Source organism: Bos indicus, chromosome 3 (genome assembly GCF_029378745.1).
Source record: "Bos indicus isolate NIAB-ARS_2022 breed Sahiwal x Tharparkar chromosome 3, NIAB-ARS_B.indTharparkar_mat_pri_1.0, whole genome shotgun sequence".
Lineage (NCBI taxonomy): Eukaryota > Metazoa > Chordata > Mammalia > Artiodactyla > Bovidae > Bos > Bos indicus.
In genome coordinates, this window is record NC_091762.1 from 113,346,490 (window position 1) to 113,369,530 (window position 23,041).

Below are 23,041 nucleotides of genomic sequence, written 5' to 3' on the forward strand. Positions count from 1 at the left end.
GGCGTGCGGGCGTCAGTGGCTGCGGCACGTGGGCTCGGGAGTTGTGGCTGCATCGCTCTGCGGCACGTGGAGTCTTCCTGACCAGAGGTTGAACCCATGTCTCCTGCACTGGCAGAAGGTTTCCTGTCCACTGCGCCACCAGAGAAGTCCCCAGAAACATTTTAATAGTTCTTCTGCATATTAACTTTTTATGCTAGTATCCCCACTTTTTTTTTTTTTGGACTTTGAATTTTGGATGGTGTTGCCTAACATAGGTTTGTGTAATTATTTTTTTTGGAAGGATGAAGAAGGTTGAAGGACAGATAGAGGCTGAAGTGAACATGTGGCTAGTGTTTCAGCCCTATCTTCTTTTATTTTATCCTCTTCACCCTTTGTTTGCTTGCCTGCTTGCAGCCCTCTGCCTCAGGCAGGGTGGTCAGGAAACTGCGAACACACTGAAAACACATTGACAGCATCAGCAAAGCTCTGCTTGCGATCTCACTTCCATCCTTTCGTTAGCCTGGTCTGTCCCTTTCTCCTTGCACACCACATAAATGTAGGCTGTGATGGAAGTGGTGACACGTGTGCGTGACCCCGCCCCCCACGGTAGGGCACTCAGATGCCCCCTCCTGGGGTCTCTTCTGTCCAACCTCCTGCAGTTCAGCATCTTATTTAGTCATCATTCGACTTACCATCACCACGGTTCACGCTTTCTGCTGCTTTTCCGTTTAGTAGCCTCTCTTTGCTGTCCTTTTGCAGGGCTGCTTAGAATATTCTGGACGTCCTCTCTGGCTGTGTACTTCATGTATCTTCTCCCTGATGTGGTTTCTCTCTTCCATTTCTTTGTAAGGTGTCTCATGACCAAGAAGTTCTCGGTGGGAATGAAGTTGATTTTAGAGACCTTATGGTTTATGTTTAGTATTTAAAATCCTATTTGAGAAATTTTTTTCCAGTCCTAAGGTCCTAGAGAAATGGTCCTGTGTTGTCTACTGAAGCTTTTCAAGTTTCGCCTTCTGCACTGACTCTGTGCTGATTTCCGTGTGGTGTGTGAGGTGTGAGCCCATGGCATCCTTCCCCTTAGATGATGACCTGTGCCGGTCCACTAACTAGTGTCCCCCCGCCGCCCCCCGCCGCCTGTGGTCACCTGTCATGCCTTCAACCCTGTGAGCATCTGAGCTTTGACCCCCAAGTTCTCTTTCTGGTTCTTGGTTCTAAGGAGTAGCTCAGGACATGTGCAGATACTCCAGTTGCGGCAGAAGTCTTTGAAGCCTTATTGTCAGTGCTGAGCAGGAAGCGTTCTAAACATTCGAGCAGTGGGAGTGTGTTGAATGATTTATGCTCATCACTACTGTGAAAAACTCTGTAGCAGACAGAGACGCATTTACTAATATGGAACGCTGTTGATAACACATGATTACAGAAAGAATAGGAAGCTCAAGCACGGTATGTACAGTATGATTCCATGCTCATAAAAAGTTAAGAAATATGGAAATTAAAAAACAAAAAACCAGCCTGCCATCTTTGCTTCCTCCCTTCTGGTGGCCTTCACTGTGCTTTGGCCTGGCGTCCCCCCGGTCGGGTCCCGCGCCTGCCCCGGTGGGTCCTTGGTGACTCCTGGTGGCTGCCGCCTCGAGCCCCTCCCGGCCCCTGCACCCCCCTCAGCCGGCATCCCTGAGGCCCCCTGGGTGCCTTCTCTCCTCGGCTTCGTGCCACTTCCTCCTTGTCCTCCTTTTTGGACCCCCAGCTCCTCCCTGCACCTGACGTCGGTGTCCTGGGCCTCTCAGTGCCCTGGGCCTTTTCTCCTTCCCCTCCGTTCCCGAAAGGGACACCGTAGAGGCATCTCCGCTGAACCTTCTCACACGCCCCCATCGCACGGTTCGCCGCCGGCCCTCAGCGCGGCTCCCCCAGCGTCCCCGGGCCTCAGAGTCGCTGTGTCCAAGACGAGGCACGTCCTCCTCCAGGAGACCCCTGGGGTCGCCCCCATCGTCCCATCTGTGGTGTGTCCTCTGAACACTCTCATGCCTGTGACCATGACTCCTTCCTCCCAGATGCACCTCACTTACAGGCTGCCATCCTGTAAGAGTGTCTGGAGGGAAAATTCTACCTGCCTCCTGGTTTCAGTCTCAACTCCTGCCCTCCACATGGTGGCCAAGACCGTCCGTCTAAACTCTGCAGCCTGAGAAACCACCCCCCTGATCCGGGGCCCCTGTGACCGACAGGTGTGCCCTCAGGGAGATGGTGGGGCTCCGGTCAGCTACCAGCCCTCGCGGGCTCTGTCTGCAGCCCTCCACGGGCTGTGGACCCCTCTGTCCCACCTGCTCAGACCGGCTCTGGGCCACCCTCCCTGGCGGCAAGTGCTCCCTCCCTGGTGCCCTCTGTGCTCTGTCCTCCCTGGGTCTGAGCTGTCCCTGGAGCCTGCGGAGCGGTGGCCACTGCTTGTCTGGGGAGGGTGTAGGGGAGGTGAGGGAAGGCGTTCCACTGCCTTTGCAGAGGGGTCGACTCCCTGGGATTGGGGACACCAAGTCCCGTAGGTAGGCCTGCCCTCGCCGTCTCCGCCTGCCGGTTGGTGCATTTGGAGGGCATTCCCAGAGCTGCCTTATCCGCTCCTGGCTCCTGAGCAGGATGACTGCAGATTGGAGCCTTCCCTGTGGCAGGTGCCTGGGCTGTCTTCGCCTGTGGGTTGTGCACCTCTCTAGGGGTCAGCGGGTGGCTGTGGCACCCAGGGCCACGCTTTGGCACAGGCTGAATACCCTGCCGGGTTCTCCACCCCCCACACCCCCACCCCCAGAGCCTAGCCAGGACTGGCGTCCTCCCTTTGGAGCCGGGCCCAGTGCTCCCTTTCTGCTGGCTGCTCAGATCCTCAGCGCCCGTGTGTTCTGCAGCTCAGTCCTTCCTTTCCCTGAGAGTGAGGGAGATGCCCTGGACAGCTTGAAGGACAGAACTGGCCCTGTCGCTTGTGCAGAGAACTTGACAAAGTGATGCTTAGAGCCTGGCCTCTCGGGTCTGGGTTTGGACTCCTGGTCCTCTGCTCTGGTGGGTGTGCAGAGCCGTGTGAGCTGAGCCGTTTCCTGTGGGTGCCACTTACCGGCTGCCAAATGCAAAGCACAGCTGATTAGTCAGGGGTGTGCTTTTCTTGACCACTTTTATTTAGTTCATTGCTTTTGACTGAGTGTTAAAAATATTCTGCAGCATATCTATAGTCCTCACGAGCACCAAATGTGAGAAGAAATGCAGTTTCTGAGAAAGCTTCAAAGAAATACTGGTCTTTATCTTTTCCCCAGCCCTTCCGCTGAAACCCACCAGAGTCTTTTTCTGAGCACTCTTGTTCTATAAATAGAACGACAGCTCTCCTTGGGTAGCCCGAGATCGCAGCTCTCATCCGCTCTCTGAAAGATGTGTGTGTGTGTGTGTGTGTGTGTGTTGGAGTGTATTTGTTTTAATTTTGCTTTTCTTTTATGTGTGGCATGTGTAGCGGGAGATGCAAGAAGAATACTCCGGCATTTATCCTTTAAAAAGAACTTCTTTTAACTTTTCTGGGTCTCGGCCTGTGATTTTGTTGTCTTTTAGAATTTTTTTCCTTTTTCTTTTTGCATTTGGGAAAGCGATGGAGGTGATTGCTTCCCCTGCAGAGGTAAGGAAGGAAGATGTTTGGGGGCAAGGAGAGGTGCCTGGGTCCGTGAGCAGGAGCTGTGGGGTCCCAAGCAGAGGCTCGCCTGGTGGGGCGGGTGGTGCAGGCATCGTGGGTCTGCACTGCGCGGCGTGGAAGCAGCGGCCTGTCTTTGAAGAGCATGTTGAAGTAGCATCCACGCGTGCACTTGGGTCTGAAAAGAATCCTCGGACGCAACCTGGCAGTCCTCCCGTAGCGCAGGCCGGTTTCTGCCCGAAGCTCCTCGGTCAGGAGGCTTTCTCTACGCCATGGGCCAGCACGTGTCTCTCCTGCATTGTCGGGTCATGCTGTGTTCGTCTCTCCTCCTCAGTGACCTGGAAGAGCGGTGGGTGACCTCCTCAGAGACAACAGTGAGGGATCCCGCCCCAGGATAAGTGCAGCGGTTCCTCACTAGCTTTCCCCCAGAGTTGATCCTCTGGGGTGTTGGAGAGGTTGCTGTTTGTACTGCTGGGCCAGCCCTGAGGGACCCAGCATGGGGTCGCGAGCCAGCTGTGTAGCCCCCCTGCCCCGGGACTCCGAGAGGACGTCCTGCGGTGGGAATCGAGAGGAGCAGCTGGACACGGGAGCGCGGGGCGCTCAGGTGGACCTGTGCACGGCCAGGCGCTGGTGGGGTGTGAGGGGGTGTGTGTATGTGTGTGCGTGTGCCCGGGGTGGGGGCGCTGTCTCCAGCATTCGCCTGTGGGGAGCAGCAGTGCCTCCCAGGTTCCATTGCCTCCCCCGTTAGGAGCTGGCTGACGGAGGGACATACAGACAAACAGCAGTGACCAGGTCTCGCCTCTGACGTGTTTGGGTGACGTAGGGTTTCTGTGTCTCATTTCGCCTTACATCGTCTTCAGTGGCCACAGGAGCCCAGGTGCTTCGTATAGCCACTTAAAAGTGACCTAAAGTGCAGAGCTGCATGGGGTTAGGTGATGCGACGAGAAGATTCTCTGGACCGATGTCCTTGTCCTTGAGCAGCGTTTCTGCGCGTTCTGCCTCTGTTGCACAGGGAGATGCTGGGCAGAGCACTCGTTGGGAGCCTGGCTTCGGTGTCAGGGTGCCTTGCTGCTTAGTTTTGACTGTTGGCAGCTCCGAGTGGTCCAGCACGTCTGGTGACCAGGCAGGACCCTGAGCGCTTGGCTTGTAAGTGGTGCGGCTCTGGGCTCAGCGTCCAGGATGCAGCTCCGGGGAGGCCCTGCCCTGTTCTGGGTGTGTGCGCCGAGCCGAGCGGACTGCCCTTCACCGCATGCTTCTCTCTGCACTAGTGCTTTGGTGGCAGGCTGGTCAGATTTGGGGGTGGAGGAGTCTCAGTGATATTGCTGGTGGCACCTCTCTGTGTTGCAGCGTGGGTAGACACACACGCCCGGCCCATGATCAGGGCTGAGGGCCGAGGAGGGGCAGGCCTGGGCCGCGCCGAACCCCGTAGCAACCTACGTCGACAGTTTTGGCAGCTGGCTCCTGAGAAATGGCAGGAGGCCAGAGAGCACGGAGGCCAGGCCAAGAACAGCCGAGAACTACCCAGTGCTGAGGCTGGAGAACAGGGGCCTGGCTCCTGACTGTCGTCCTGCGTGCCCTCGCCCCCTTCCGCCGACCCCCACCCGGGGCACGTGCTGGGCACACCTGGGCCTCTGGCCCCGCCTCCCCGCCGCTCAGGCAGGCCATCGCCCCCTGGAGGATCGGGTCATCCTGTCCCCACTGCCCACTCAGCCTGTCCATAGGTCGGGGTTTGCGCAGAGGATGAGAAATAGTTCTTCTGTTAGGCCGTTGGCCCATTAGAGACACACAGATGCTCTGGGCTGTCAGTGGATAAGCGTGCGGTGCCGTGAAAATACACACTCATGAATCCCTTTCTGTGCTTCCAGACCGTCATCAAAGAGGGGATGCTGACCAAACAGAACAATTCATTCCAACGATCAAAACGAAGATACTTCAAGCTTCGAGGGCGGACGCTGTACTATGCAAAGACTGCCAAGGTGAGACTCAGTGGAGGACACTTGGCAAGAGGAGACCTCTCGAGAAGCTGCAGGGAAAGCTGGGCTCCGGGTCCTCCCTGGGGAAAGACCTTTGATTCTAGATCTGATATTCTGAGCGCGTTTTGTAAGCCTCTGGGGTGCTGGGTCTTATGTCTTGTGAACATTGATTTTTCTAATTCATTTTCTTTTTCTTTAATGTCATATGTCACCAGTGGGGAGATACGGGGAGGGAAAGGTCACAGAAGCAACCATGTTACAAGTAGCCATTGTTCTTTTGGAAAGATTGAGGATCACTGGCTTAAAAACCCTCTTATTTTGGCCTAAATATCTATTTTTTTCCTCTAAGTTTTCTATATTTTTTATCATTAAAAAATTGATTATTATTGTTTTTTGTATTTGGCCGCACTGGGTCTTTGTTGCTTTGCGGGCCTTTTCCTGATGGCAGTGAGTGGGGGCTTCTCTTCATCGCGCTTCTTTGGCTTCTCGTTGTGGGGCTTCTCTCGTTGCAGAGCACAGGCTCTAGGCCCTCGGCTTCATTAGTCGTGGCATATGGGCTCGGTATTTGTGGTCCGTGGGCTTAGTCGCTCCGTGGCATGTGCAATCTTCCAGACCAGGGATGGAACCCATGTCCCCATATTGGCAGGTAACTTCTTACCCACTGAACCACCAGGGAAGACCTTTTTTCTCTTTTTTCAAAACACTTTTATAAACACTGTATAGAAACTTAATGTGTGCAACTTGATGACTTTGGAGACAAGTATATATACTTGTGAAGCTAACTAAAAATATGCTTAAAGTGTGTTGGGCTTTTTGGTGTGTGAACAGAAGCTGTCTCTGGGCTTTCTAGCCATGGTCCTTCCTCCCATGTGTCATCTTTGTAAGATTTATAGCTGGAATCACCAGGCAGACGCCAGTGACAGAAGAGGAGCTGTTGAGAGCCCCTGAATCACTGCCTGGCTTAGGCGACTGTGGTGTGGCACACTTCAGATACTAGTGTGTCTACAAACCTAGTTTTTGGTGTTCTGAACACCACTCTTTGTGTTCAGATGCTAATATTTTAGTATTATTAATAAAAAACTGGAATCTGAGTAGTTAGTATTTTGAGATGTATCCCTAGTGAGTTAGTAAATTAAAATTTGAAACTGTACCGAGTAACTTGTTTAGAAAGGATTCTGACCACATCCTTCATTAAAAAAAAAGACTCGTATAGTTATTTTAGTTTAAGGGGCGGGGGGGAGTTACTTAAAAGGCTGAGTCTTTTCTGAGTTGCTAGTGTTTCCTCCAGAGGGGACAGTAAGGTTAACGGGAGCTGGGGGGCTGTGACAGGGGGACTTGGCGGGGAGAGGTGAGTGGGGAGGGGGTGTCCCAGGCCTGCTTCTAGACCCTTCTTTCTCTCCGGGACCAGATTGTCTCTGCCGTGCGCCTTTGTTTTCTTTCATGGCTGGGTCCCTTCTGTTTGGGTCAGTCTGTCCTCCCCTAGAATCGTTCATTTTAGCCAATACCTTTCTCCCCAAGCGCCAAGGTGGAGAAAGTAAAGCCGAAGGGACAGAGGACCTCCACCCTGGACCCTGGTGTGGGGTGAACTCGTGGGAGGACGTGTTTCTGACTTAACTGGCGCAGGTCACTAGGGAGCTCCCTGGACTTAGAAAAGGTCTTGAGCTTCCCCGTGAGCCCTGCACGCTGTCAGCAGTGGGTCGGGTGAGGTCACTCGGGGTCCATGTAGTTCTCACACGCTTGGCTGGGGTCGAGGGAGAGTGGTGGGCAGTCCGGGGCCGGGTGTGCCTTCGCCCCCTCTGACTGTGGCCCCTGTGTTTTTCCAGTCGATCATATTTGATGAGGTGGACCTGACCGACGCCAGCGTGGCTGAATCCAGCACCAAGAACGTCAACAACAGCTTCACGGTGAGTCTGTGGACGACACCCCTCTCGATTCCTCTGCCACGTGTGGTTTTCCTGTTTAATTTGAACGGGTGTGTGTGAGCAGTTCAGACTTTTCATCCTTTGCCCTCTGCTTGGAGCAGTTCCTGATAAATTTTGAGTTCAAGGTTCAAAATTGTACAGAGGCTGGAGAAAAACCGAGAATTTGGCACATGTAAGCACAAAAGAACGAGAGGGTCCCAACGAATTGTTTAAACACGTTGCAGTTTGCGTTTCTGTAACTGTTTTACACGGAGATTCATTTTTCAGGATTGCTGTAGAAAATTTGGGAACACAGGAAAGAATGTGGAAGCAATTAGAAAATAACCGTAATTTAGCCACCTCAAAATAGAATGTTGATATTTCTTTAACAGTTGTACACAGAGAACTGTTTTTCATGATCGTTGTAGAAAATTTGGAAATACAGAAAAGAATGTGGAAGCAATTAGAAAATAACTGTAATTTAGCCACCTCAAAACAGAATGTTAATATTTTAGTATACCTGTTTTCTTTTTAAAACTTAACCCTACCACCCCCATGTATAGAAATTATGTTGTACTTTGTGCAAAAGTTCTAAATGCATAAAATCATGTGACCTCAGCAGCCCAGCTGCTCACGTTAGAGTGATTATCTTTACGTCTAAATGTCTGTCTCTTGAGCAGCATATAGCATGAGATGACAGTGATCCTTTTGATGAAACAGCTGTTTGATTTTTTTTTTCTCTTGACAATTTATGGTGATCACTTCCCGTGTTGATTGCTTTAAATGTTCATCATATTTTTTAATGTCTATACAGCATTTCTTGTATGACTTTACAATTTTGGCTTCAGGGGATGACTTTAGAACCTACTGTGTAAGGTATGACTCTAATATTAATAACAGGAATAGAGTATTTTACAATATTTTTCTTCATGTTACTAAGTAATTTTATCTAGAAATACAGTATGCTTCCCAATTTTTTCTTTTTTTTTTTTCCTTTCCAATTTTTAAAAATTCTTTTGTAACTCAGTCAAGGTGGATAATTTTCTTCGTGTTTAGATCCAACATTTTGAGTTAATGTTAGTTTCAGCTACTTTCAGGTTTTATTTTATTTATTTGTTTATGGATTGATTAAGTTGTTGCTCCAAATGGGATATTCCTTCCTCCATTTAAACTTCTACTTATTTTATTTTGGTGTAATTAACTGCTCTTGGTTTTCCTTTGTGGCTTATTGAACTAGTCAGACTTGCCTGATGGCCTCTTTTATTTTAGTCCTTATTTTATTTGGTCTATTGTTTACTTACTGGCTGGGGAGAGACGTTTTAAACTATGTAAATGAATTATTCTTTGATTTGTGGCTTTTAGAGTGTTTAATAGGAATAGGTGTTGAATTTCACTGGAGTGTTTTAAACAATAATTTATTATAGATGATCAGTTTGGGTTTGAGTATTTGTACACTTCTTTGAGGTTTTTCTTTTTTTTTTTTTAGCTGTGCTGGGTCTTAGCTGTGGCATGTGGGATCTAATTCCTTGACCAAGGATTGAACCCGGGCCCCTGCATTGGGAGCACCAGGGAAGCCGCTTTGTACAGTTCTTAATAGTAAATTGTTCCTGATAATGTTGAATAGTACAACCTAATTTTGGATTTAGAATTTTATGAAAGCATGTGAGTGCTTAATTCTTTGGGTAGGAGGTATCCTTTGTTGTGTTTTGATTTCAGAGTGCAAGTAATTCATTTAGTAACTTTCCATGATTTTTTGTGCTCTGGAACATTTTTATGGTTTTAGAATTTCTTGAAAATTTGAGAGAACTTAGTTTTCAGGGAGATAATAAGACTCTGAATAAACCTAAAAGGTTTATTTTTGATCATAGGAACTTTTTAACTTCTTTAGTCCATTTTTGTTATTTACTTTCCCACTTACTCCACACCTTTTAATTTAGTAATATGTATTTGCACTTTAAACATATGTCTCTGGTTGAGTCCCCTTTCACATTTCTTTTTTTTTTCAATTTATTTTTATTTGAAGGATAATTGCTTTACAACATTATGTTGCTCCCTTTCGCACTTCTCATTTTACTTGCTCAGCTTTTGTTTTTTTTTGTCATTATTCACTTTGAAAAGGATTGTATTTGAATAAAGTTGATTTATAATTATTCTGTACAGCAGAGTGATTCAGTTATACATAGATATATATGTTTTTCATATTCTTTTACATTATGGTTTATTACAGGATATTGAATGTAGTTTCCTGTGCTATATAATAGGACCTTGCTGTTTATTCATTTTATATATAATAGTTTGCATCTGCTAATCCCAACTCCTAATCCATCCCTCTTCCACCACGCCCGCCCCTTGGCAACCACAAGTCTGGTCTCCATGTATGTGAGTCTGTTTCTGTTTAGTAGGTATGTTCATTTATGTCGTATTTTAGATTCTACATATAAGCAATATCACACTATACTTGTTTTTCTCTTTCTGACTTACTTCACTTACATGATAATCTCTAGGTCCATCCACGTTGCTGCAAATGGCATTATTCCAATTTTTTTGGCCAAGTAATACTCCATTGTTATGCAATGGAACACCTCAACTTCTTTATCCATTCATCTGTTGGACATTTAGTTTACTTCTTTGTCTTGGCTATTGTAAATAGTGCTGCTTCGAACATTGGGGTGCATGTTTCTTTTCAAATTACAGTTTTTTAGTCTTTTCAGATTGATACCCAGTAGTGGGATTGCCGGATCGTATGGAAACTACTTTCAGTTTTTAAGGAACCTTCATAATGTTCGCCATAGTGGCCGCATCAGTTTCCACTGCTCCCAGCAGTTCTCTTTTCTCCACAGCCTCTCCAGCATTTATCATTTGTAGACCCTTAGATGCTGGGCATTCTGACCGGTGTGAGGTAGTACCTTATTGTAGTTTTGATTTGCATTTCTCTAGTAATTAGTGATTTTGAGCATCTTTTAGTGTCCCTGTTGAACATCTGTATGTCTTCTGGGAGAAATGTCAATTTAGGTCTTCTAACCATTTTTCAGTTGGGTTGCTTGTTTTTTGTCACTGAGTTGTATGAGCTGTTTGTGTATTTTGGAGATTAAGCCCCTGTCAGTTGTATCATTTGCAGATATTTTCTTCTAGTCTGTAGGTTGTCTTTTCATTTTGTTTATGATTTTCTTTGCTGTGAAAAAACTTGTAGGTTTAGGTTTGATTGGGTCCCATTTTTTCTTTTTGCTTTTAAGAGAACTGGTTCTCAAAAAGAGAGAACTGGTTCTTAGGTTATTCAACAATTCATTTTTTATTACCTAATTCAGTTTCTGTGTTTATATTTATTGTCTTTTCTGCTTTTCACTTTTAAAAATAACTTATTAATTGACTCTTCTTACTTTCATATATATCAATAATTAAAAAACATTAGGGACTGCATTTAACTCTGAGTGTATTTCTGTTCACATTGCAATATTCTAAAAGTTGTTTTTTCTTCCAGTAGAAAAATGTTATTAAAGATTAATTGCTTTTTTGGTCAAGTTATTGAAGAAAATTTTTAAGTAGGAAGTTTAAACCATCTATATTCCTATTACCCAAAGATACCTAATAATATATATTAATTGGTGTCATTCCCACCAACTGGGTTTTAGTTTTTAACCTACTTTCTTCACTTAATAATGAGCTTTTCTTATGATATCCTTCAAAGTCTTGCTTATTAATGTTGCATAGTATTCCATCTTATTTGAATGTATAAGTTTAAGCAGTCCCTATATTGTATTTTTTTCCTATTAAATAGCACTGTAATGTACACTTATACATAGGTCCTTTTGTATATTTCTGGTTATTTCCATAGCTTAAGTTCTTAGAAGTATAATCCTGTTTGAGGTAAAAAGTGTGAACTTTTAGGCTTTTGAAAAGTAAATGAGGTACTGATACATGTTACAGCTTGGATGGGCCTTGAGAATATACTGTATAAAAGCCAGACACAAAAGACCACATATTTTATGATCCGATATACATGAAATGCACAATAGTCAAATCTATAGAGACAGTAGATTAGTGGTGGCCAGGGGCTGTTGGACAGAGGAGTGCTAATGGGTACCGGATTTTAGTTGGGGGTGTGTGTCAGAATGTTCTAAAATTAGATAGTGGTGATGGTTGCACAACTTTATGAATATGCTGAAAACCACTGAGCTGTATACTGTAAAAGGCTGAGTTGTACAGGAATTATGTCTCCATAAAAATAATATGGCACTGTGCTCTGGTACGATGTGAATTCCTGTGGAACTTTGTCAGCCTGGTTGGAGAATGAACCTTGGTTTATACCCTGTCTCTATGGGAACACGTGTTCAGGGTGCTGAATAGTTGACTCCCAGATGTCGAGCTCATTCTGTGGGGGCAGTCGTGGATGATTCCCAGCCCTCGGGGCAGAGGCACTGTTTCTTTCACATTTACTTTAGATTTTGTGAGTGCTGTAAAAACTAGCTTTTCATCTGAGCATGTGCTGAAAGGACATTAAAGCTTAATAGTGAGGCTCCCCAGAAATACTCCAAGATAAGGAGACACCCCCCCCACCCCCGCCCCAGCCCTTAGTAACCTGTGAGGGCGTCTGGAATTTGGGGATACATGGTGGAGTGTTTGGAGCCACTTGACTGGTGCCCAGTTCCCCAAGGCATGCTTCCATAGAGAGCTGGTAGGTTCTGGGCACTCCCCCACTTCTGACTTCTGCAGCATTTCCTGCCTGAACTCTGAACCTGTCCCTTCCCATTCAGCACCCTGTAGGAATCTGCGTGCAGGGCCTAGAAGGCAGGGCCTGGCCTCAGACTTTGCCAGTGCCTGGTGCCATGTGCTTGCGGAAGTGAATGCAGAATGAATGAATGTATTTGCCCAGAAGCTACTTCAGTTCCTGGAATATCTCATTTGGTTTTCCAGCTATTCCAGTAGTAATTTCCGAATTCCACAACTTCAACTAAAATTGCGTGCCTGATACAAACAATTCGGCAGTGAAAGTCGCTGTTATCATGAATCAGCCAACAGATGGGAACCTTTTGTATCTGGCAAAGAATGAGTAAATTTTGCTCCACATTAACAAAGACTCCATTTTAATTTTCCCCTAAAATGGCCAAAGAATTGTCTCATAAAGACATAAGGACCTGAGGGACAAGAGTCTTCCAGGGGAGATGGAAGGAAATATTTGGGGGAGAGTAGAGAGTTTTCTTTCCTGGTGGTTCAGTGGTAAAGAACCTACCTGCCAATGCAGGAGACAGGGCCGGGGGTGGTGTCGATCTCTGGATGGGGAAGATCCCCTGGGGAAGGAAATGGCAAACCCCTCCTGTACTCTTGCCTGGGAAATGCCATGGACCGAGGAGCCTGGCGGGCTGCAGTCTAAGGGGTCACACAGAGTGGGACATGACTTAGCAATTAAACAACAACAGAGATTTTTATTCAGGTTTGGTGGAAGAAATGGGAGCAAGGAGACTTTTGCAGCTGGAAAGGGGTCTGCTTGCCTTCTTTTTAAGAACAAGTGAAGTTGGGATGCAGCTAGAGACACAGATGTGCCTTTAGGTTCTTGATAAAGTGGAGCTGTGGCCACGGGAAATCTCAGAAGATGGGGAGTAGACAGAGTCCTCTGCGTTCTCACCTTCAAGTGGGATCACCCCTTAGAAGGCCAGAGAGCATAATGGCAGCATGAAGAAAGGGGATTTGCTAGCTTCATATCCCAGCCTCTGCAGTAGCATGAAATGTTTTCGATAATTAAACATGCTAATGTTAATCTATGAAAACTAAAAGGCTTTCGGTATATTATGGCCAAAAGGCCTTTAGAACTTGTATGAGTTGAACTTCATGAAGTGGTTTCTATCCTTTCAACAAATGCCATTTGTTAAAATTTTATAATATCTATGCCACTTTGATAAAAATGGGAATTTGTTTTATTTCTTTGATTATCAAAGTGAAGTCGAATGTCTCTCACAGTCTTTGGCCATGTGTGTGAATTTCTTTATGAGCTGATTCTGTGTGTGCTTTTGGATAGTCAGCTCTGTATTTGGGGGGGTTCAACGTTACCCCTTTCTCTTTCTCTAAGTTTGCCCTCATTGGCTATGCTTGGTTTAGCTTCCCTCCTACCCTCCTCCCCCATTTTAAAACTAGGTTTCATACACTAGTAATAGGCAGAAGTTGTCAGGGAAAAATGTTTCTCGTTTTCCCCTTATACTTCTTTTCTTTGCATTATCTAACATGAGATAATTTAGAAATTATTTCCAGCCTTATCACAAAATTTACAGATTTGTTTTGAAGGTATATTTTAACTACTCTAATTCTTCAAAGGAGTTTGTCAAAGCAGCATTTCTGCTTTACTGAGTTTGTATATTGTAGATAATTTTAAAAATTGAAATATGACTTCCCAGCTAAAAAGTGCACAAGTGAGTGGGCAGAGCTTCATCTGTAGCCACTACCCAGATTCAGTGGTGGAATGTGTCTAGGCCCCGGGAAGCTCCCCTAAGTGATCTTGCCCAGCTGTCCCCTAGCCCCCTCCAGAGGAACCACCGTCCTGCATGTGATACGCTGGATTTGTGCCGACTGTCTCAGATGGTTGGTGTAAATGGACTCACATTCTTTTGTGTCTGCTGCTGACCTGTGTATGTGTTTCCTCAAATGTTCCATGTGCATTTGAACAGAATTTACACTCAGTAGTTCTTGTACGTTGATTAGGACAAAAATTTAATCATTTTCCTCAAATCTTTTATAACCTTCTGACTTGCTTTTCGGCTAGTCCTTGAGTTATTGAGTGAGATTTATTAAAATCTTCTCTGTGGTTTTGGACTTACCTGGTTTTTGCTTTCATCCTGTTAATTTTTTCTTTATATATTTGCAGGCTTGTTATTAAATGCATACAAATTTAAGATTATTTTATATTCTTACTAGATTGACCCCTTTATGTTTTTTGCCTTAAAGTTTACTTTGATGTTGCTTTAGCTGCAATACCTTTATTTCAGTTACTAGTTGTATCCTAAGTAATGGCAGAATTTTCCATCTTTTCAGTTTAAACCTTTTTTTGTTTATATTTAAGGTTGTAAGCAGCATACAGTTGTGTGGGTTTTTTAATTCCCTGTTGGATTATTTAATTGGGTGATGTCTTCCATTGGTTTATGTTTAATCTATACTTAGTTTTAGGTACTCTTGTATTGGGGTACAAATCCCATGTATTATTACTTGTTTTCTCTTTGTCTCACATTTTATATTTTTTGTATCTTTCTTTCTAAAATGGATGAATTATTTCATTTTCTCCCCTCTCTTATTTCATATACATATTTTAGTGATATTATTTTGCAGATTGTAAAATATGTCCTTGACTTATTAACCTCCCATCCAGATTAGTGCTTCCCAGACAATGCAGGGATCTTAGAGTCTTTGAACTCGATACTCTTCATTAAGGGAAGCCAGTGGCTCAGAGGTAAAGAATCTGCCTGCAGTGCAGGAGATGCAAGAGATGCCGGTTCAATCCCTGGGTCTGGACGATCCCCTGGAGCAGAAAATGGCAACCCACTCCAGTATTCTTGCCTGGAGAATCCCATAGACAGAGGATCCTGGCGGGCCACAGTCCATAAAGTCGCAGAGTTAGACATGACTGAGCAACTAAACACGCACACTCTTCTTTGCTCTTGAAATTTAATTTCTGGTACTTAAAAGGAAGCTTCTCTGTAGTTGCCTCTCACCTCTCTGCGGTTTGTCATATATCTTAATTTTACATATATTTGAAATTTCACAGGACATTATTGTACAGTCAGCAGTCACTTAGGTTTGCAGTGAACATTGCCTTTTCTGTTGCCATTCATTTCTTTCTGTATTTCTGTGATCCGTATGGGGTAATAGTCCTTCTGTGAAAAATTCTCTTTAATATTCCTTTGGTCTTGGTTTCTATTTTTGTTTTGTTTATTTCATCTTTCTGAAGGATGTTTTTGCTTGTTATACAGTTCTAGCATGGCAGTCATTTTCTTTCAGGAGTCTAAAAATGTCATTCTGTTGTACTGTAGCTTCTATTATTTTTAGTAAAAGTAATAACTTGTCCTGTTGTTTTCCCTCGCATGATAATGTATCTCTTCCCCTCCCCCTCCAACTATTTTTAAGATTTTTCTTTTCCTTTGGCACTGTGCTGTTTTACTATGATTTTTCCAGGCATGGTTCTCTGTATTTATCTTGCTTAGTGTTCCTGGCAGTTCTAAAATCTGTAGCTGTGTTTCCCTTCTCTTGTCAGTTTTGGGGAAGTCTTGGTTATTAGCTCTTCAAGTGTTGCCTCCTACCCATTATTTTTTCCTCTTATTTCTGGGACTTTTTTGTTACATCTTTCCCCTGACTTCTATGTTTCTTGTACTCTTTAAAAAATATTTTCTGTTTTCCTCATTCTAGATGTTTTATTATCTTTCTTCTGTGTTCTTAGGTGTTTCTTGTCTGTTGTTGAATCTGTCTGTTGAGTTTTTAATTCCACTTATTTTCTTTCAGCTCTAGAATTTTCAGTTGATTTTTTAATAAAGGGCTCAAGTTCCATGCCAAAACCCTCTCCTCGATCTTGTCCTTAATTTCATTGAAAATATTAAGCATATTTCAAAGTCCATGCCTGAAAACTCAAAACGTCTGGTTCCACTCTGGTCTTTTTTTTCATTGCCTGGCTTTTTTCTTGCTTTTGTTCCTTTAGTGTTTCTTCCTGGAATACCTGTCAATCTTGGTTGACAGACATTGTCTGAAAAGTGAAGACAGGTTTAGGCTCAGGATGATGGTCTCTTCCCAAAGAGCGGATTTATTAATCCTCTGCTTCTGGCTGGTGGGCACAGGAGCAGCAGGTCATCTTAAATCCAGTTTGTGGTCGATCGGATTTGAAGGTGGGCTTCACTTTTTCTGGCTGACCGATCGGTCTTCACTTGCTCTGCTTCTGTGGGTTAGTCCCTAGGAGTCTTGGCATTTATTCCTTCTCCGTTGGCCTCTGAATTCCCTCATCTCCGCCAGCCCTGTGGCGTTGTTCACAAGCTCTCCTCAGCTTCTCCGCCTCTCTGGCTTCCGCTCGAGAACCGGCACTTGGCACTAGTTTGTTTTTTTCTGTGTCTTGGCACGGCATGGTATTTATTAGTGTCTGACATTAGGGTCACTCACTGTATACAAACAACACAAAGTGTATGGCCGATGTTTCATAATAACTGTAAATGGAGTATAACCTTCAAAAGTTGTGAATCACGGTGTTGTATACCTGAAACTTATGTAATATTGTACATCAGCTGTACCTCAATTAAAAAAGAAAAGATCACTCATTATGAAATGTGAGAAATGTTAGATCCCATTTACCTGAAAGATAATATATTTAGTATAGGGACTAAAATTTGGTCTTTATTGCAACTTAGGAAATTTGTTGCTCAGTCTTCCTAGGACCTTACTTTTATCACTTGATCTCCCACAGACTGATAATGAGGAGCTCATCTCTTTCAGGACAGTTACATTCATCCTTTTGTTCTCATATTTCTAACAGTTCTCACCTGCTCTATTTTTGAAGTTCTTTTAAGCACGTAAGTAAACGTTCATATCCTCATTACTGAGTAGTCATCTATTAATAAAGTCGTATCTTTTTTTATAGTGATTAATCTTTGCCGTGACCTGTTCTCTGTCTGACACTGCCATGCTTTCTCTCCTTTGTTCACAATTTAATTGACATACTTGCTTCCCTCTTCCACCCTTACTGTCACCTTTATATTTCCGGGTTATTTTAGATTTAATCCTTGTAGACAGTAGATTGTTGGGATTTGTTTTAGTTCAGTGTGGAACAGTCTGCTAGCAGTGGTGAGCATCAGGCATTTTCTGGTTGTCAGGGCTTTGCACGTCTGACTGCTGTGTTTTCGTGCCTGGCTGTGTTGTGAGTTAATGCTTTCTTGGTACCTCTCTTCTGTTTTGCATTTTTGTGAGTGGTATGTGCACCATTTACCTTTGTTTTTGGTAATGATTTGTGCTGAAGTTTTCCTTTTTATTTTTTACACATTCACAGCACACAGGTTTTCTCATGATGTCTCTGGTTATGGCCAGCCCACAATGGTGGCATCATTTTTTGGTCAGGCTTTGTGTCAGACAGAGTGTTGAGCCACACGGTGCGCGCTGCTCAGTGCTTGTTTCCCCAGTTACTCAGTTGTTCCTTTCAAACCAAGAAATTGAGAAAGGACTGAAGAGCAAGGAAGTAAAATAATGGAAAGGGCTCTGCTTTCCACCAAGGAGCCAGAACACAGTATTTCTCATCGGATGCCTCCCAACAGCACACTGTTCTCTGTTGCTGGTGTTGCAGGGGAGGCATTGGAAACTAGCCTTCATGTTGTTTCCATCTTTGAAGATATCTGTACCTTTCTGTTTGAAATCTTGTAGGATTCTCTTTTTGTCTTGAGCAATATTGCTTTTTGCTCACCAATTTGTCTTGATATGTAGAACCTGCTGGTTTCCAGGCTCTGTTTTTGGTTTTCCAACTTTGAAAAATGGTCTTTTCTCTGTACTTCTGGTCCATGTGCTTTGTCTTGTTCTTTGGGAGTTCTGCACGTTCATTCGTTCACTGTTTCAACGTCGTTCTTTGCAGGGTCCCTGGGACCACATACCGTGCTCAGTGACAGATTCCAGTGGTAAGCAGAAATGGAGAAGGGCTGTGTCCCCAAGCTTGTATTCAAGGGGGCTCAGTGACTCACAGTGAGGTCTAATTACAGGCCGAGACTGGCAGCACGTATGGAAGTAAGGCTGCGTGGGAAGTATGATAAGCCGGGTCCCCGCTGGTCTGGCAGAACGGTGGGGAAGACTGCCCCTGAGGAGGTGATGTTTTAACTGAGACTTGAAGAGTGATGAGTGGAAAGTCAACTGAACAGAGTGTGTGAGTTTGTGCTCGTGTGAATGACTTGTGCCTGTAGGTGCTTTGGAATGGATTAGGTCCAGGGCCTAGCATGTGCGAAGGTCGTGCGGTGGGGGCTGCGGTTCAGACTGCACGGAGAGGTGAAGGAAGAGCAGTGCGGCCTGCTGAGGCCTGAGGGAGAGAGACCACAGGTGCGGAATGGGTTTGAGACATAGTCCTTCAGCCTGTCCTTTGAATAGTTCCTCTTGGCAAGAGTCCCAGATTTGCAGTATTGGAATGATTTGCTCTGGCTGCCAGGTGGAAGAGGAAGAGGAAGGACAGGCCTCTGGTTCAGAGGATAGGGGGTGGAGAGTGAGCAGCGACATGGGTGCCCTCAGCTTGGCCCAGGGCGAGATGGCTGAGGTGTCAAGCGCTCCACCTCCAAGCAGCAGGCTGGGTAAATGAGTTGCAGGGTCCAGCAGGGACCAGGGGCCTCGGGGTCGTGCAGGGGTGCGTGTGTATGCGCTTCATCTTCCGTGTCTGTCATGCTTTTCTGCGTTGTTTTAATTTGTTTTCTCTAATTCTATGTATCAAATTGTATAATTTGATACAAATTTAATTGCATTTCTTAGTGCTTCTACGTGTGATCTTCACCCCTGTTCCAGCATAGCTTTTCTGTTCTTTTTACTTCGTTTTTATCTTGACTTATTCTTGTTTGATAGAGAAAGTATTTTAAAGCGCTTTCTGTCTAACTTCGTCTTTGTCGTGCTGCGGGGAGAGAGTGCCCTTTGAGCACCTGCATCTGCTTTTGGATATCCAGATGTTTTCATTGACTTCAGATGTCCCCCCTCCCTGATCTACCCATCTCTGATCTCTCTCAAGTGATTTTAGTTGTCTTCAAGTCCTGGATGGCTTCTTTTATAATCTTCCTGCAGTAGCCTGGAGCTGTGGAGCGTTCCAGGAGTTGTGGGGCAGTTAGAGTTTAGTGCTTTTGTTTCCTTTTTTCTTCAAGTCAGTGTTCCACCATTGGGTTCTACCTGGGTTCTGTTTTCATAAACATTTGATGGAATGTCACCACCTCCTTTGAAGTCATTTGAAGTTTTGGAAAGCAACAGAAACAAACCAAAGCAGTGGGGCACTGGGAGACTCTGGCCTCACCCCGCCCCCGCCCCCACCATCCCTCCCCGGAGTCGCTGCTCTGAGTGCACGTGCTTTTGTTTCTTTTGTTAAAAGCTGTAACATAACGCCATATGTGAGCAAGGGATTTTTGTCTGGTTTGTCCACTGCTGACACACAGTAGGTGCCCACAGTTACATGTCAGAGTGACTTGCTCCAGGATGGTCGGCCCTATTTACTCACTGACACACAGTAGGTGCCCACAGTTATGTGTCAGAGTGACTTGCTCCAGGGTGCTTGGCCCTGTTCCCTCACTGACACACAGTAGGTGCTTACAGTTATATGTCAGAGCGAGTCGTTCCAGGGTGGTCAGCTCTGTTTGCCCTCTGATTTCACCTGAGAGCCCTGTGTGGACAGGCGCTGGTGTCAGTGAGAGTCCTTCATGCTCCAAACAGTCCTGGATGAGCAGCAGGTGCTGGGCAGTCAGGACCAGAGGCCAAGAAGGAAACAGCTCGGGCTGCAGCTGGTGTCAGGAGGCCTTCCTGTGGGGGAGCGTGGCCGTGGGGGACGTGGGGAGACCCGAGGCTGAGGGGGCCGTGGGCAGCAGCGTCAGGGGTCTGGGGTCAGAGCGGTTCCTGCCAGGGGAAGCTGAGCCTGGGAGGGTGGCAAGGCGGGCAAGGGCAGAGGCGAAGCGTGTTCTAGGCCGTGGTGGACTCTTTGCCACGTGTATTGCGAGCCAGTAAGATCTGTAAAGCTAGTGGGTTTTGTCATGGCTGCTGCAGCCGTGCTGAAGCGGGGGGACAGGGTGGGCGTGAGGAGGTCAGACAGGCGGCCTCTTCTGTGGCTGGTGAGGGAGGTGGATGTGGACCCGGGCCTGGCAGGCAGAGGAATTCGACCCTGGTCTGCTTGTTGCCTGCACCGCTCTTGTCCTGCATGGTTTAGGAACGGTATGGAGGGAGATGGGCCCTGAGCCATCAGTGATGGATGCTTGGTGGCGAGCGCCCTGCCCGGCCTGACGGCCACGTGACGTGTGCCTGCCTGCAGCCGCTCCAGGCGCTCGCCCCTCACCAGGGCCGCGTGGCGGCTTCCATCCTTGGAATCGTCACCTCAGACACCGACTTCATTGTGCCTGCTGTCAGAGGCTCTGGCCCTCTGAGGGAGGCAGAGTCAGAGCCGAATTCAGTTTAGTGACGATTTTCTCAGGGCAGTAGGACAGAGGGCTGTCGTCTGAAGTGGACACAGGAGCTGCTGGTGGACGTGGGGGCAGGCGGATGGCCGACTGCAGGCGGGGGCACGCAGGCATCACGGGCTCCCCACCTGGCATCCCCCTCGGAGAGGGCGGTGTCTCCCCATGCCCACACCTCCGTCGGGGCTGGCCACCTACCTGCCGCGTCCCCAGCACCGCCCACGGCTCTCTGGTGTGCCCGAGCGGTACCCCGAGTCCCAGGACTGGTGGGTGGGGGCTCTGGGTCCCTGCACGGTCTGGACTGGGTAGGTGTGGAGGCTGCTCGCAGGGGAGAGCCAGGGCCCGCGCTGCAGGGAAGGCACCCGGGGCATCTGCCTGTGTCATGCTATGACGTGGGCAGTTACGGTTTGCTTCATTTACAGGGGAGATCGAGTGCCATGTGGGATTTCCCGACTCCAGGGTCCTGGAGGAGGTGGGGACTCTGAATGTTGGGGGTCTGTGTTTCTGCCCCAGGTGTGAGACCCTAGACGGCAGGGCTGTGTTCAGTCCTTCCCTTATCTCCAAAAGCGCCCGCAGCGGGCCTGGCATGGGAGCCGGGCTCCCAGGGAGGCCCGGGGAGCAGGGCACGAGTGCCCGCTCAGCCTCGCACCTGCTGGCCGACCTCGGACAGATCACACTCGGCTCCGCGCCTGGGGGTCCTCTTCTGGGGAGTAGGGGCGATAGCAGAACCTGCTTGGGGGTGTCGGCAGGGTCAGATGAGTCAGCACAACGTGACGAAAGTGGTTGCTGCTGTCGACGATATGGCTGTGGAGTGTTTTTCGGCAGGGTCAGATGAGTCAGCACAACGTGACGAAAGTGGTTGCTGCTGTCGACGATACGGCTGTGGAGCGTTTTCTTGGGTTTGGTGACCTTGTGTTTCTCAAGTGGAGCGTCTCTGAGCTGACCCCACATCGAGCTGACTCCACATCTTGCTGGCCAGGACATGGGACAGTCTGTTCATTCCCACCAGGGTCACAGCAGTGGCCGCAGCGGAAGTGGACCTTGAAGAGGAAAGACGAGTTTTACTGGAATATATGTGAATGTAGCACCATTAAAAAGAGGCATCCCCTGCCCGTTTCTGACAGCACTGTGAGTCCTCTGATGCCGCCTCATTTCTTATCTGCCGTGTCCAGGGGGCCTGGTGCTCTGGTCCCTCCCAGCCTCGCCCCAGCATGGACCTGCCTCTGGTGGGCAGGGAACACCCTGTGCATGGCCGCCTGCCTGCCCTAGTGTCTCTGGGGCCCCTCTGCCTGTGGCCCTCTCCCTGAACTCCCCCGGCAGACCCACTGCACCCCTCAGAAGTAGGGCGCGGGCACCCTCTTCCACGAGACCTTCTTGTTCACATTGTGGGCAGAGGGAGCACGTAGCCACCTCCACTCCCTCGGGGCGGCCATGCTTGAGCACCCTTTAGAGCTTCAGAAAAAGTTCGGGCACCTTCCCCGGAGAGTCTGCTGCTGACTTACAAGTGGGTGATTTTTCCAAACTTTGCTCGACTTTGCGGGGCAGCTGGACTGAGGACCCGCAGTCCTGTGACGGCGAGTGGAGCACTGGCTCCCTGGTGGTCACGACCTCTGCATCTAGACCCGAGGCCGGGGCTGCCTTTCACAGCTTGCTGTCCTCGAGCAAGGCTCAGGCCGGCTGTGTGACGCCGGAGCCAGGGATGCAGGTCTCTTGGTCCTTTCTACTCAGAGAGAATGTGGAATTGTTTGTTCTTTGCAACCCCCCACCCCCACCCTGCCCCGCCGCCCGGAACAAATGTCCGTTATTGCAGATGGTCCCGTGGGCCAGCCCCCCTTGGTTCCCGTTACCCACTTACAGGGAGGTGGGAGCGACGGGACCTCGGGGCTCCCGAGCTGGGGCTTTTGGACTCTGGTTGGTGAGCAGCTTTGTGAGTGGCCGGCTTCCTTTGCCGTGTGGGCATTGCCAGGTTTGACAGCTTGAAAACTTTTTATTTACCCTTGCAGAATATAGATATATAATTGGACAAGTCAGGCTTTACCCTGGCAACCTGATTTCTGAAATCAAATAAAAATCAATTGGAAAAGGCGCATGTTTTCAGAAGGACTTGTCTTCCCTTCATTCAGTGGTCTTTGTGGCAAACTCTGCTGGGTGTCTGAGGGTGGACGGAGGTGGAAACACGCTTTCTCTGTGCTTAGAGTCAGCTTCCGGGCTGTTGGATGTGAACAGACTCGTGACTGTGCCCTGTAACAGGTGTCACATAGAGCAGGGGGCCCAGGACAGTGTGAGAGAAGAAACAAACAGCTCAGGCACCTACCTGGGGAGTGGAAGCTTCTACTGCAGAGGGGCTGTATGAGCGGGCCTGGGGGCGGGGCCACTTAAAGTGTTGATTATTTTTTTAAAATATTCTTTTAATCTTTCTATCTGTGC

General features: G+C 47.3%; 1 protein-coding gene across 7 annotated transcripts in view; it reads left to right on the top strand.

Moving 5' to 3' along the window:
• The window catches only part of DGKD (diacylglycerol kinase delta), a 110,219-nt gene that overhangs the window by 25,171 nt on the left and 62,007 nt on the right, over positions 1-23,041 (top strand). For 4 of the 7 annotated variants that reach the window (XR_011565950.1, XM_070786916.1, XM_070786919.1 and 1 more), the window contains exons 2-3: positions 5,488-5,598; positions 7,419-7,499. Coding sequence is in view for 5 of the 7 variants with exons in the window: in XM_070786916.1 (XP_070643017.1) it covers positions 5,488-5,598; positions 7,419-7,499 (192 nt within the window). In the remaining 2 variants the exon portion in view is untranslated. Of the gene's footprint in view, positions 1-3,464; positions 3,611-5,140; positions 5,279-5,487; positions 5,599-6,923; positions 6,944-7,418; positions 7,500-23,041 lie in introns of those variants that run through there. The other 3 variants (XM_070786918.1, XM_070786922.1, XM_070786920.1) reach the window with 3 other exon arrangements.